At 45.0% G+C, this 16703-nt stretch overlaps 1 protein-coding gene across 1 annotated transcript in view; it reads left to right on the top strand.

Moving 5' to 3' along the window:
* Positions 1–16703, top strand: part of LOC126198563 (endochitinase-like) — a 95862-nt gene that overhangs the window by 53892 nt on the left and 25267 nt on the right. Inside the window, exon 5 of the mRNA XM_049934993.1 lies at positions 11437–11659. Within this exon, the coding sequence (XP_049790950.1) occupies positions 11437–11659 (223 nt within the window). The remainder of the gene's footprint in view (positions 1–11436; positions 11660–16703) is intronic.

Below are 16703 nucleotides of genomic sequence, written 5' to 3' on the forward strand. Positions count from 1 at the left end.
CGCTGTCCTGCGCGGCCCAGCCGAAAACGCAAAGATTCTCATGCCTGGGGACGTGCCAAAGATAACAAGCCGATCGCTGATGATCGACCAGCGATCTGGTTCTTATGGTCGGAAAGGAGAGGGCCCTTAAGGCTTATTTAAAGCTACTTTCTCGCTCACAGCATATCTCATATTTTCTTCTTTTTCTTCTTCTCCTTTTTTTCTTTTTACTTTTTTTTTACTCACTCATCAACTTGGTATAATAAGATACACTCCTGGAAATGGAAAAAAGAACACATTGACACCGGTGTGTCAGACCCACCATACTTGCTCCGGACACTGCGAGAGGGCTGTACAAGCAATGATCACACGCACGGCACAGCGGACACACCAGGAACCGCGGTGTTGGCCGTCGAATGGCGCTAGCTGCGCAGCATTTGTGCACCGCCGCCGTCAGTGTCAGCCAGTTTGCCGTGGCATACGGAGCTCCATCGCAGTCTTTAACACTGGTAGCATGCCGCGACAGCGTGGACGTGAACCATATGTGCAGTTGACGGACTTTGAGCGAGGGCGTATAGTGGGCATGCGGGAGGCCGGGTGGACGTACCGCCGAATTGCTCAACACGTGGGGCGTGAGGTCTCCACAGTACATCGATGTTGTCGCCAGTGGTCGGCGGAAGGTGCACGTGCCCGTCGACCTGGGACCGGACCGCAGCGACGCACGGATGCACGCCAAGACCGTAGGATCCTACGCAGTGCCGTAGGGGACCGCACCGCCACTTCCCAGCACATTAGGGACACTGTTGCTCCTGGGGTATCGGCGAGGACCATTCGCAACCGTCTCCATGAAGCTGGGCTACGGTCCCGCACACCGTTAGGCCGTCTTCCGCTCACGCCCCAACATCGTGCAGCCCGCCTCCAGTGGTGTCGCGACAGGCGTGAATGGAGGGACGAATGGAGACGTGTCGTCTTCAGCGATGAGAGTCGCTTCTGCCTTGGTGCCAATGATGGTCGTATGCGTGTTTGGCGCCGTGCAGGTGAGCGCCACAATCAGGACTGCATACGACCGAGGCACACAGGGCCAACACCCGGCATCATGGTGTGGGGAGCGATCTCCTACACTGGCCGTACACCACTGGTGATCGTCGAGGGGACACTGAATAGTGCACGGTACATCCAAACCGTCATCGAACCCATCGTTCTACCATTCCTAGACCGGCAAGGGAACTTGCTGTTCCAACAGGACCATGCACGTCCGCATGTATCCCGTGCCACCCAACGTGCTCTAGAAGGTGTAAGTCAACTACCTTGGCCAGCAAGATCTCCGGATCTGTCCCCCATTGAGCATGTTTGGGACTGGATGAAGCGTCGTCTCACGCGGTCTGCACGTCCAGCACGAACGCTGGTCCAACTGAGGCGCCAGGTGGAAATGGCATGGCAAGCCGTTCCACAGGACTACATCCAGCATCTCTACGATCGTCTCCATGGGAGAATAGCAGCCTGCATTGCTGCGAAAGGTGGATATACACTGTACTAGTGCCGACATTGTGCATGCTCTGTTGCCTGTGTCTATGTGCCTGTGGTTCTGTCAGTGTGATCATGTGATGTATCTGACCCCAGGAATGTGTCAATAAAGTTTCCCCTTCCTGGGACAATGAATTCACGGTGTTCTTATTTCAATTTCCAGGAGTGTATGTGATTCATATTACCTGCCGAGACATTTCTATTGATCCACATACACTCAATTCTCGATGATCCTGTGTTAGTTGCTTAGCAATTGGCTTTGTCTCGAAACATGGCAGAAAATCCAAAGAGATTCTGGTCGTATGTGAAGTATGTTAGCGGCAAGAAACAATCAGTGCCTTCTCTGCACGATAGCAATGGAGATACTATCGAAGACAGTGCTGCCAAAGTAGAGTTACTAAACACGGTCTTCCGAAATGCGTTCACGAAAGAAGACGAAGTAAATATTCCAGAATACGAATCAAGAACGGCTGCCAACATTAGTAACGTAGAAGTAAATATCCTCAGTGTAGTGAAGCAACTTAAATCACTTAATAAAAGCAGGTCTTCTGGTCCAGACTGTATACCAATTAGGTTAGTTTCAGATTAGATTAGATTTGATTAGATTAGTTTTCGTTCCATAGATCCGTGTTGAGGAGATCCTCGTGGATGTGGAACATGTCAATTTTTTTTAAAGCTGAAATAACAATACTAATAGTATGAATATATACAATACATCATTTGTTTCTACTAAAAAATTCGTCAGTGGAGTAGAAGGAGTTGGCCACTAGTAAGTCTTTCAGGCTCCTTTCAAACTGATCTTTATTTGTAACTAAATTTTTTATGTTTACTGGCAAATTATTGAAGATGAGAGTTCCTGAGTAGTGGACCCCTTTTTGAACTAAAGTAAGTGCTTTTAAGTCCTTGTGCAGATCATTTTTGTTCCTGGTATTGTATGTATGAACTGAGCTGTTTGTTGGAAAAAGAGATATATTATTTAGAACAAATTTCATTAATGAGTAAATATACTAAGAGGCAGTTTAGTATACCCAGTTCTTTGAAGAGGTTTCTACAGGACGTCCGTGAATTTACTCCACAAATAATACGTATTACACGCTTTTAGACTCTGAAAACTTTTGTTTGACTTGAAGAGTTACCCCAAAATATTATACCATATGACATTATGGAATGAAAGTAGGCAAAGTATGCAAGGTTTTTCATTTTTATGTCGCCTATGTCTGCTAACACTCGAATTGCAAATACAGATGTGTTAAGGCGTTTCTGCAGTTCTGTGGTGTGCCCTTCCCAACTGAATTTATTATGAAGTTGTAATCCCAGGAATTTAAGACTGTCAACCTCTTCTATCTGCTCTTCTTCGTATTTTATGCATATGCTGGGTGGAAACCTCTTACAGGTTCTGAATTGCATATAGTGAGTCTTTTCGAAGTTTAATGTCAGTGAGTTGGCTTTAAACCATTTATTAATATCCATGAAAATATCATTAGCAGATCTTTCTAGAACTACACTTGACATACTATTTATTGCAATACTTGCGTCATCTGCAAACAAAACGAACTCTGCTTCTGGCAGTGTAACTGATGAGAGATCATTAATGTACACAAGAAAAAGCAATGTCCCTAAGATGGATCCTTGTGGGACACCACATGTAATTTCTTCCCATTCTGATGATGACTGATGACTTAATTCACTAGTCCCTTGCACTGACACCCTTTGTTTCCTGTTAGTGAGGTATGACTTGAACCATTTTGCAGCACCATAGAATTCTAATTTACTTAAAAGGATGTTGTGGTTCACAAAATCAAATGCCTTTGACAAATCACAGAAAATACTTGCTGCTTGTAATTTGTTATTTAACGAATTAAGTACATTTTCACTGTAGGTGTAAATAGCCTTCTCGATATCAGAACCCTTCAGAAATCCAAACTGTGTTCTTGATACTATGTTATTTGTGGTCAGATGGTTGAGCAGCTGCCTGTACATTACTTTTTCTAAAATTTTTGAGAATGCTGGCAAAAGTGAAATCGGTCTGTAGTTTGATGGTATCTCTTTACCCCCTTTCTTGATTAGAGGCTTAACATCTGCATATTTTAGCCAGTCAGGAAATGTCCCAGTTATATTTGACTGGTTACAAAAGTAACTTAGAATTGTACTAAACTCACAAGAACATGCCTTAATTAACTTTGTTGATATTTCATCATACCCACTAGAATGCTTTGTTTTTAAATATTTTATTATGGAAGTTATTTCTTTTGGTGAAGTGAGTGATATATTCATGTACTTGAAGCTATTTGTGAAGGCTAGTTTCAGATATTCAAGGGCATTATTTACTGATCCTGAAAGTCCCATTCTATCAGTAACGGATATAAAGTACTTGTTAAATAGATTTGCCACACTATGCCCATCAGTTACTAATGTGTCATCTACCCTTAGTGCTATTTGCTCCTGTTCCTTTCTGGTTCTACCAGTCTGCTCTTTCACTATATCCCATATTGTTTTTATTTTGTTCCCTGACATTGCTATCTTCTTCTCGTAGTGCATTTGTTTATATTTAGCTAAATCATCAGCATTGGAGCTATTCTTGGTCGACACATACATTTTCCTTTTTGTCTTACAGGAAATCTTTATTCCTTGTGTAATCCATGGTTTTATTATAGACTTCTGTTTAATTTGAGTAACTTTTAGAGGAAAACAGTTTTCAAACATGGTACTGACATTGTTCATGAATGTGTTATATTTTTCATTCATGTCATGAGCACTATAAACATCTTTCCAGTTCATATCTTTGAGCAGTTTTCTAAAACACTCAATTTTTGGTTGATTGACTACTCTCCTGTACTCAGATTTAGCAGTCTTAATAATCTGCTTAGAATTTACATCTAAAACAAGGAGCTGCATGTCATGATCTGATAGTCCATTTATAACAGGTTTTATGATATGATTTTGTTCCTTTGATTTGTCTATAAAAATGTTATCAATGGCCGTCCTTGAGGATTTAGTGATCCTAGTTGGAAAGTTTACAGTGTGAGTTAGATTGAAAGACAACATTACTAACTGCAGTGAATGTTTACCTGAAGATTGCATTAGAAAATCTGTATTAAAGTCACCAGCAATCAAAATTTCTTTCTTTCTTCCCGTTAAATAACCCAAAAGAGCTTCTAGATGATCTAAAAATAGATTATAATTTCCTACAGGTGCTCGGTAAATAGTTATTATTATATAGGATCTGTTATGGAACTCTACTTCTGTTGCACATGCTTCTAGATGCTGCTCTAAACAGAATTTATTAATGTCAATGTTCTTGAATTTATGGCAGTTTTTGATAAATGTGGCAACTCCTCCTCCATCGATATCCACTCTGCAGAAGTAGGAACCTAGCTTAAATCCTGAAATGCCTAACATATCTATATCAGTGGTCACTTGATGTTCAGAGAGGCAGATTATGTCAATTTGGTTAGATGAATTCATTTCATCGATACAAATGAGTAGTTCATCAACTTTATTTCTAAGTCCCGGAATGTTCTGGTGTAATAAAGATAACTGATACTGCATACTAATGGGATTGTAACTGTTTTGGCGAAGTTGAACTGGCAGTTTCTGATTACGTTCTGTTAAACACTGTTTAAATGGAGGCTGTATGATAAAATCTGACTCCTGCTCATCTCTTTTCTCAAACTGAGTGTGTCTGCCAACCTCTCTTAAAACTCGTTTTCTTTCCCCCTTCCCTATCCTAAAAAAGGCATCCCTCTGACACCTGTGACCACTGGTATTTTACCACTTGTGCCAGTGTCCCCCCTTAAGTTTTCTGCAATCAACCCAGACAGTTTTCCCTTCTCTTTCCTATTGAGGTGAAGGCCATGCCTAGTGTAGTCCCACCTGTCGATAGCATCCACAGGAATCAAACCAATATGGGACCCTATATCCGTCCTAAGCAGCCACTCCAACTCCAAGTTCACCCTCCCTACGGAAGAGTTCAAATGAGGCTGATCATGGCGTCTCAACACAGACACAAATCCCACACTCGTATGCTTCGTTGCTGATGCTATCTTCACCAGGTCACTCTCTATGGAATATTCAGAGTCTCTGCCAATGCTATTTCCCGGACCACCCACTATAACTACGGCATCCTCCTTTGTGAAATCCTTGCATAAAGCACCTACATCCTCTGTTACCTGACCCAGATCTGCACTAGGCTTGAAAAAGTTTGTGACCTGGTACTCTGGACCTACATTTTCCTGCAGTAGTTGGCCAACACCTCTACCATGGGAACTACCTAACAACAGAACTTTCTTTCTCTTTACAAATTTCCGTACCTTTTTCAAGTCCTTGAAAGCTTGTTGTGCCCTTTCTACAGCTTCAGCTACATGAGGCTCATCCGATTCTGACTGAGGCAACAGGTCAAATCTATTTTCAAGATTTATGACAAAGCTGTCTGATGCTCTCCTTTGCCTGTTCCCCCTATATCAGAGTATGCTGATACATTAGCTCCATACTTGACAATCATACAGCCGTTCACTCGACGAAGATCCGTACCCAAAGACTGGAAAGTAGCACAGGTCACACCTATATTGAAGTAAGATATTAGGAGTAATCCACTTAACTATAGGCCCATATCGTTAACGTCGATATGCAGCAGGATTTTCGAACATATATTGTGTTCGAACATTAAGAATTACTTGGAAGAAAACGGTCTATTGACGCACAGTCAACATGGGTTTAGAAAACATGGTTCTTCTTAAACACAACTAGCTCTTTATTAGCATGAAGTGTTGAGTGCTATTGACACGGGATTTCAGATCGATTCCATATTTTTGGATTTCCGGAAGGCTTTTGACACTGTACCACACAAGCGGCTTGTAGTGAAATTGCGTGCTTAGGGAATATCGTCTCAGTTATGTGACTGGATTTGTGATTTCCTGTCAGAGAGGTCACAGTTAGTAGTAATTGACGGAAAGTTATCGAATAAAACAGAAGTGATTTCTGGCGTTCCCCAAGGTAGTGTTATAGGCCATTTTCTGTTCCTTGTCTATATAAACGATTTCGGAGACAATCTGAGCAGCCGTCTTAGGTTGTTTGCAGATGACGCTGTCGTTTATCGACTAATAAAGTCATCAGAAGATCAAAACAAACTGCAAAACGATTTAGAGAAGATATCTGAATGTTGCGAAAATTGGCAGTTGATCCTAAATAACGAAAATTGTGAGGTCATCCACATCAGTGCTAAAAGGAATCCGTTAAACTGTGGTTACACGATAAATCAGTGAAATATAAAGGCCGTAAATTCAACTAAATAACTAGGAATTACAATTACGAACAACTTAAATAGGAAGGAATACATAGAAAATGTTGTTGGGAAGGCTAACCAAAGACTGCGTTTTATTGGCGCGACACTTAGAAAATGTAACAGATCAACTAAGCAGACTGTCTACACTACGCTTGTCCATCCACTTTTAGAATACTGCTGCGCGGTGTGGGATCCTTACCAGATAGGATTGACGGAGTACATCGAGAAAGTTCAAAGAAGGGCAACACGTTTTGTATTATCGCGAAATATGGGAGATAGTGTCACAGAAATGATACAGGATGTGGGCTGGACATCATTAATAGAAAGGTGTTTTTCGTTGCGACGGAATCTTCTCACGAAATTCCAATCACCGACTTTCTCCTCCGAATGCGAAAATATTTTGTTGACACCGATCTACATAAGGAGAAACGATCACCACGATAAAATAAGGGAAATCAGAGGTCGTACGGAAAGATATAGGTGTTCGTTCTTTCCGCGCGCTATACGAGATAGGAATAATAGAGAATTTTGAAGGTGCCTCTGCCAGGCACTTAAATGTGATTTGCAGAGTATCCATGTAGATGTAGATGTAAATGAATTGACGATGCCGTTCGGTCAACTTGGGAACAGGTACGGGCCGTCTGCTGCGGTGCACCATGGTTAACAAAGTGCAATGAACGTTGTGCTCCGAACATTATTGTCTCTACGAGCACTGTACTCTGTCGCGACAACTGAGAGGCGGCAAGCCTCCGACCTATACGTTCGCTGATGAGGCGCAGACATCCAACACGTTGTCCCCAGCTCGTGGTTTCTCCACCTTTCAACCACTTATCTTAATAACTCATGGCAATAGAATGCGAAAGGCTAGCTTCGCCGATTCCGAGAGTCTTTTTACTAGGTACCGAGACACTGCAAATTGCATTTTTGTTGAAGTCGCGTAGTTAAAGGCGCTGCAGTCTGGAACCGCAAGACCGCTACGGTCGCAGGTTCGAATCCTGCCTCGGGCATGGATGTTTGTGATGTCCTTAGGTTAGTTAGGTTTAACTAGTTCTAAGTTCTAGGGGACTAATGACCTCAGCAGTTGAGTCCCATAGTGCTCAGAGCCATTTGAACCATTTGAAGTCGCGTATATCAGTGCAATTTCCCATTTCGTACCATATTGGCCCTGGAATGATTCTCTGTCCGTCCCTCCTCTGCTTATATACTTTCCATACCGCACCACATGCCTCCAACGCCTCCAGGCGACATTCAGTCTCGCGGTGGGCAGTTGTCAAAACGTCAAGTGATGCACTTTTTTTCAAGCACCAAGTACACTGTCGGAAAAAAATTGCAACACCAAGAAGGAATTGTGCGGCATAAACGGAAGTAGGTAGGCGTGTTTCTACATTTGAAAGCTGATGTCTATTCCAATTTAGCGACAGTCGTGTAAGAGTGGCCCACGTATCGCCACTATGAGGATGCAATTCAGGTTTGCTTTACATATGCGTTAGTTGCCTTTGAGATTGGACGTGGTGATTTGATGTCAGTCAATAATGCCTTTAAGGCCACAAAGACGCCACTGAGTTTGAACGAGAGCGTCTAATAGGGCTATCAGAAGCAGGATATACCCACAGCATTATTGCAGAAAGACTTGGCAGGAGTGTACCCACTGTACATGGTTGTTGGTAGCGAAGGTCAAGAGGACGCACGGTCGCAAGGAGTCCGGGCTCTGGACGACTACGTGGCACCACCGAGTGGGAAGACCATTGTGTTCGGCGTATGTCTCTGGCGCATCGTACTGCATCTGCAGCAGCTATTAAAGGACCAATGACACAACGAACTGTTACAGATCGGTTCCTTCAAGGACAGCTCCTAGCCAGACGCCCAGTTGCGTGCATTCCACTGAACCCAAACCACAGCCATTTGCCATTTCAGCGCAGTCAAGCGAGAGACCACTGGGGAGCAGGGTGGAGGTCTGTTGTGTTTTATGATGAAAGCTGGTTGTACCTCTGTGCCAGTGATCGCTATGTGTTGGTCAGGAAGAGGCCACCCAAGGGCCTGCCACCAACCTGTCCCTGCATTAGTCATACTGGACATATTTATGAAATTATGATTTGGAGTGCAGTTTCGTATGACACGAGGAACATTCTCGTGATTATGCCACGTATCCTGACTGCAAATTTGTACATCAGTCTAGTGTTGTTCTGCCATTGGCTGGCTCTGAGCACTATGGGACTCAACTGCTGTGGTCATAAGTCCCCTAGAACTTAGAACTACTTAAACCTAACTAACCTAAGGACAACACACAACACCCAGCCATCACGAGGCAGAGAAAATCCCTGACCCCGCCGGGAATCGAACCCGGGAACCCGGGCGTGGGAAGCGAGAACGCTACCGCACGACCACGAGATGCGGGCGGTGTTCTGCCATTCATGAACAGCATTCCATGGGGTGTTTTCCAACATCATAACGCTCTGTCACATACCGTTGTCCACATGTTGCCTTGACCTGCACGATCACCAGATATGTCTCTAGTCTAGCACGTATGGGACATCATCGGAGACAACTCCAGCGTCATCCACAAACGGTATTAACCATCCCTGTATTTACCGACTAAGTGTTCAGACGTGGAACTCCATCCCCCAAACTGACATTCAGCACCTGTACAACACAACGCATGCACGTTTGAGTGCTTGCAGTCAACATTCTGGCTCAAATGGTTCAAATGGCTCTGAGCACAATGGGACTCAACTGCTGAGGTCATTAGTCCCCTAGAACTTAGAACTAGTTAAACCTAACTAACCGAAGGACATCACAAACATCCATGCCCGAGGCAGGATTCGAACCTGCAACCGTAGCAGTCTTGCGGTTCCAGACTGCAGCGCCTTTAACCGCACGGCCACTTCGGCCGGCAACATTCTGGCGTTTACATCGGTTATTAAGGCAGCAGCATTTCACATTTGCAATGGCTTATATTGCACCTGCATTAACCTGTGGTCTTACAACGCAATCACTAAATACACTCAGGTTCATAAATTAAGGATAATTGCAGAATGCGGCGCCACACAACGTGGCACTACACAAACGTGGCGCTAATAGCATAGGCACATAAGGAACACACACTACACAGATCTGTAAGTCCACGGTATTGGTGATAAGTTGAGAAAACCGTCCCAAAACACGTGTGTTACAAAACGCCACTGTTTCCTGCGCATGTACCCCGACATCAGTATGGGATATGATCACCATGCACACGTACACAGGCCGCACAACAGGTTGGCATACTCTGGACCAGGAGGTCCAGCAGCTGCTGGGGTATAGCCTCCCTTTCTTGCAACAGTGCCTGTCGGAGCTCCTGAAGTGTCGTAGGGGTTTGAAGACGCGCAGCGATACATCGACCGAGAGCATCCCAGACGTGCTCCATGGGGTTTAGGTCTGGAGATCAGGCAGGCCACTCCAGTCACCTGATATCTTCTGTTTCAAGGTACTCCTCCACGATGGCAGCTCGGTGGGGCTGTGACGTTATCATCCATCAGGAGGAAGGTGGGGCCCACTGAACCCCTGAAAAGGAGGACATACCGGTGCAAAATGAAGTCCCGATACACCTGACCTGTTACAGTTCCTCTGTCAAAGACAAGCAGGGGTGTACGTGCGCCAATCATAATCCCACTCCACACCATCAAACCACGACCTCCATACAGGTCCCTTTCAAGACATTTTAAGGGGTTGGTATCTGGTTCCTGATTCACGCCAGATGAAAACTCGGCGAGAATCACTGTTCAGACTATACCTGGGCTCGTCCGTGAACGTAACCTGGGATCACTGTTCCAATGACTATGTACTGTGTTCTTGACACCAGGGTTTACAGGCTCTCCTGTGACCAGGGGTCAGTGGAATGCACCTTGCAGATCTCCGGGCGAATAAACCATGTCTGTAGACTGTGTGTTGGGAGACAACTGTTCCAGTGGCTGCGGTAAGGTCCCGAGCAAGACTACCTGCAGTACTCCGTGGCCGTTTGATTGGTTGGTTGGTTTTGGGGAAGGAGACCAGACAGCGTGGTCATCGGTCTAGGCCGTTTGAGATATCAATCTTCTTGTGGTGTTGTACACGGTGCACCTCCCGCACTGTAGCGCCTGGATACGTTTCCTGTCTGCTGGAATCGTTGCCATAATCTTGAGATCACACTTTGTGGCACTGAGGGCCCGTGCTACGACCTGCTGTGTTTGACCAGCCTCCAGTCGCCCTAGTATTCTACCCCTCATAACGTCATCAATATGTGTTATTTGAGCCATTTTCAACACACAGTCACCATTGGCATGTCTGAAAACGTCTGCACACTTACTCGCTGCACCGTACTCTGACATGCACCAACACACCTCTGCGTATGTGGACTGCTGCCAGCGCCACCGTGCGACGACCGCAGGTCAAATGCACCGCATGGTCATACCCCGAGGTGATTTAAACCAGCAAACCGCCCACCAGAGCGTTGTTTCACCACGTATCAGCATTATCCTTCATTTATGAGCATGAGTGTACATTGCTTAGACAAATGTATTCCCGAAATTACGTTACTCCATATCGGTTAGTTTTTGATGTTGCGATTTTTTTTCCTGTCAGTGTATTTCGACGAATCTACACCGTTCAGTTTTTGAGATGATTGCATGTTGTTTCAGCTTTCCTGCACAGGTATGGTTTCGACGGCTTCGACGTGGACTGGGAGTACCCGGGCAATGCGCCACGAGGAGGAGTGCCAGAGGACAAAGATGACTTCCTGTGCTTCATGCAGGAGCTGCGGGCCGCCTTCGACGCGGAGGGTCTGGGCTGGGAGCTGACCATGGCGGTGCCACTCACAGAGGACAAACTCCGCGACGGCTTCCACGTGCCGCAGCTCTGCAGGTTCTCTCTTACTCTTCTCTGCTTTCAGCCTTAGTACCTCGCTGGCCGTCAAAACTGCAGCGCCATGAAGATGGCACGCAACAAGCGTCAAACTGACATGTAGCGTACTACTTGCTTGGAAATCCAAACGATCAGCATTTCAGCACACCCTTACTAACTAGACACGCGTAACGCCATCGAGCCGGCCGCTTTGGCTGAGCGGTTCTAGGCGCTTCTTCGGGCATTGACGTTTGTGATGTCCTTAGGTTAGTTAGGTTCAAGTAATTGTAAGTCTAGGGGACTAATGACCTCATATGTTAAGTCCCATAGTGCTTAGAGCCATTTGATCCATTTTGAACGCTATCGGCACTGCCTGTGTACGGCAAGGTTACGCAGCTGTTTTCTCATTCAGCAATAGCATTTCAGTATCAGACGATTCGGTTGTGCTTCTTGTAAGGTGAAATGTCGGCCAGCATAAAGCCGACAGAGGCAGTTGGGTTCTCGCAACTCTCGTGCGAGTATACACTGAGATCTGAAGTCATGGGATAGCGATATGCACATATACAGATGGGAGCAGTATCGCGTACACAAGGTACGAAAGGGCAGTGCATTGATGGAGCTGTCATTTGTACTCGGCTGATTCCTGTGAAAAGGTTTTCGATGTGATTATGGCTGCACGACGGGAATTAACAGACTTTGAACGCGGAATGGTAGTAAGAGCTAGACGCATGGGGCATTCCGTCCTGAAAGGAAGCGCAGCAATTCGTCCGAAACGTCGGCAATTTAGTTGCTTTAGTGTTTTATAATGCACGGCCTAATAGCCAAAATGCTTTTATTCAAAACAAAACGGCTTTATTTACACGACTTACTGGTGTTGCAGTTTTAATGGCCAGTATACGTTTTGCGTACAAACAAAATAAATTATCTGTTATTGGAAGACCTCGTTACGTACAGTTCATAGTGCAGCACAAGCTCTCTAAGGGAGTGCTTCGTTTCACTGATCCAACACACATTGTATCTCGTGATTTTCATTGGACAACTGATAGCAAGTAAAAAGTGCATTTTCATTCGTAATTACTAATAAATTATCTCATAAACATACATCAGAAGAAGACTGTAATGCAAAAAACTAATGTCTTGCACAAAATGAAAGTGAATGAATGCATCAGCTATTTATTTTTACGGATTTATATTTTACGGGAAAGAGTTGTTTTTAGTTCTAAATGTCATCCAATAGCCTTCATGTATCAAATCCATTTCAATCAAATAATTATAAATCGTGATTGAAAACCAAAATAATTGGTATTCTGCACTGCCATTAAGCCCACAGGGCTAAATAGGAGGGGCCTTCAATGAGTAATGCAATACATATTTTTCCCCGACTGTTTTCACTGCAAAATGCGGAATTTGTAGTGGGATATCGTGGAATATCCCAGCTTCAGCCCATATAGTTTCATTAAGTTCAGATAGAGGGCGGCACTTATATAACCTTCCATCTACATCTGCATCTAGATATACACTCCGCTAGCCACCAAGCGGTGTGTGGCGGAGGCCACAATTCGTGCCAAAGCCATGGTTCAAAAATGGTTCAAATGGCTCTGAGCACTATGGGACTTAACTGCTGTAGTCATCACTCCCCTAGAACTTAGAACTACTTAAACCTAACTAACCTAAGAACATCACACACATCCATGCCCGAGGCAGGATTCGAACCTGCGACCGTAACGGTCACGCGGTTCCAGACTGTAGCGCCTAGAACCGCACGGCCACTCCGGCCAGCGCCAAAGTCATATTTTCCCCTCCCTCTGTTCCACTCGCTGATCGCACGAGGGAAAAAAGACTGTCTGAACGCCTCAGTACGAGCTCTAATTTCCCTTATCTTTGAATGGTGATCATTGCGCGATTTGAAAGTTGGTGGTAATAATATATGCTCTAAATCCTCAGCGAAGATCGGATTTCGGAATTTAGTGAGCAGCCCCTTCCGTTTAGCGCGTCGCCTATCTGCAAGTGTATCACACTTCAAAACTTTCTATAGATTTGTAACGCTCTCGCGATGGCTAAATGTACCAGTCACGGATCTTGTTACTCTTCTTTGGACCTTCTCAATCTTTTGAATGAGACCCAACTGGTAAGGGTCCCATACCGACGAACAATACTCTAAGACTGGACGAACTAACGTACTGTAAGCAATTTCCTTTACTGAAGGATTCGCATCGCTTCAGGATTCTACCAATAAACCGCAATTTAGAGTTCGCCTTGCCCGTTACTTGTTTAATCTGATCAATCCATTTGAGATTATTTCGAATAGTCACACCCAGATGCTTGACGGATGTTACCGCTTCCAAAGACTGGGCATTTATTTTGTACTCGTACATTAATGGGGATTTTCGCCTTTTTGTACCCAGTAGGTTACACTTACTAATATTGAGAGATAACCGCCAGTCATTAGACTAAGCATTTATTTTCTGCAAATCCACATTGATTTGTTCACAACTTTCGTGTTATACTACTTTCCTGTAGACTACAGAATCATCGGCAAACAGTGTAATGCCGCTGTCAATACCATCAACCAGATCGTTTATGTAGATCCTAAAAAGCAGCGGACCTATTACGCTGCCCTGGGGCGCACCTGATGTTACGCTTGTTTCTGTTGAAGTCACTCCGTTCAGGACGACATACTGCTCCCTGTATGCTACAAAACTTTCTATACAACCGCATATGTTATCGGATAGACCGCAAGCGCGAACTTTTTGGAGCAAGCAACAGTGCGGAACTGAGTCGAACGCCTTTCGAAAGTCGAGAAATATGGGATCAACCTGAGAGCCGGTATCTAGAGCCTGTTGTATATCATGCACAAAGAGGACCAGCTGTGTCTCGCATGACCGCTATTTCCTAAAACCGTGCTGGTTTCTGCAGATGAGCTTCTCAGAGTCTAGAAAGATCATTACGTCTGAACACAAAATATGTTCCATGATTCTACAACAAATGGCCTCTGTAACAGAGGTGCTTTCCAAGCAGAGCTGTTATTGAGTTTCTTCTGGCGACAAACAAAAGCATCGCAGGTATTCATTGGCACTTGCAGACTGTCTACCAAGACCTGGCACTGAACAAAAAAACGGTGAGTCGTAGAGCAAGGCGTCTGTCACCATCGCGAAAAGGTCGCGCAAACCGGTCTAATCTTGTGCATGCCGGCCGGCCGCACACAGCTGCGATTCCTGCAGTGTTGGAACGTGCGGACACTCTCATTCGCGGTCACTGTTGGATCACAATCAAACATCTAGCTGCATAACTGGGCGTCTGTTGGTTCTGCTGATACACTCGTCCACCATTTGGGGCATTCAAAGGTGTGTGCCGGTTGGATTCCTCGCCGCCTAACAGAAGACCATTAAGAGCAAGCAAGGACCATCTGTACGCAATTGCTTGGGCGTTATGACGTTCATAGTGACAATTTTTTTCGAATATCGTCACAGGTGATGAAACGTGGGTTCATGACTTCGAAGAGAAAACATACCGGCACTCCATGCAGTGGCGCCACATCACCTCTCCTCTGAAGAAAAATTTCAAAGCCACACCCTCAGTCGGTAAAGTCATGGCGACGGTCTTCTGGGACTCTGAAGAGGTTATCCTGTTTCGTGTCCTCCCTCATGGTGCAACGATCTACTCTGAAGTGTATTATGTTACCCTCAGGAAACTGAAACCTCGTTGGATTGTTCTTCCTCATCCAACCTGCAGCCCAGGTGTTGCACCTTCCAATTTCCAGCTGTTTAGCCCAATGAATGGTTCACTGTGCGGGAAGCGGTATGTGGACGATGGAGAGCTTACTGACACAGCGAGGCGTTAGTTCCGACGTCGACTAGTAGAATGCTGCAATGCGGGCATACATGCTCGCCCAGTAACGCTGTTTAAGAGCGCCAATTTGAATGAAGCTTATGTTGAAAACTATGGCTTTTTAGCCAAAAGAGTGGGTAATAACAAGGTGTACAGCAATCCTGAATAAAAACAACCTGCTTTCAGAAAAAAATGGGTTGCATTACTTATTGGACCCTCTCGTATCAGTTATTCCTTCAAAGAATACACTTATCATTTTGGAACACTGTGCATCAGGATCGGACATAGCTTGTAAAACTGCACGCGACCACGATGTAATGCATGTGCGCGGGTCGAGGATCGGCCCGTCTTCGTTTTGCTCGTCATTCTCGGAAATAGTCAGTACATCGCGACATTTTACTAGAATTGCGGTCGGCACGACATTTCTTAGGTTGGCAGAATCGTGGTGTCAGCCTGTTTACCCTTCGTTATTTATGATATAAAGAAAGTTCATAGGTCCAGTGGCTGTTCGCATGAAAAGAGGCAGTCTAGTGATCTATCGTCACATTATCTACCACGCAGTCTCGGAATCGACTGCACCGCTACCTCAACCAGTTGCCTAGCGAAGATTGTAGTGTAGATATAGAGTTGCCTACCTCCCAAATGGCTATTGCTCTTAGTGGCTCATGATGCTGCACGTCTTAAATGTGCCTAACAATGCAGAAACTAGACAGTAGGAGAACAGATGCGTGGTGTGTAGCCCGACGAGTACGCAGGGCGGCGAGTGTATCGAATTCCCAGTGAGGAATTTTACCAGGGTGTGTGAACGGTTCAGTTCAGGGTGGTGGGGTTTTGTGATGTTTTGAGCCCATTCATTCAGGTTACCGTGAAAGTGAACCAGAATGTTTATTTCAAGATTGCAGTGACCTAGTGTTGCCCTTTCTCCTAGATCTTTACCGAGCGAGGGCCGCAGTGATTAGCACACTGGACTCGCATTCGGGAGGATGACGTGTCTAATCCGCATCCGGCCATCCTGATTTAGGTTTTCCTTGATTTCCCTAAATCGCTTCAGGCAAATGACGGGATGGTTCCTATAAAAGGTCACAGTCGACTTCCTTCTCCATCCTTCGCTAATCCGATGGGACCGATGACCTCGCTGTTTGGTCCCCTCCCCGAATCAAATAACCAATCTCCTACATCTTTACGATGAGTATGCTGTGAACACACCCGTCTTCAAAGACGGTAACAGAAGTGTTCA

Source organism: Schistocerca nitens, chromosome 8 (genome assembly GCF_023898315.1).
Source record: "Schistocerca nitens isolate TAMUIC-IGC-003100 chromosome 8, iqSchNite1.1, whole genome shotgun sequence".
NCBI classification, from domain to species: Eukaryota; Metazoa; Arthropoda; class Insecta; order Orthoptera; family Acrididae; genus Schistocerca; species Schistocerca nitens.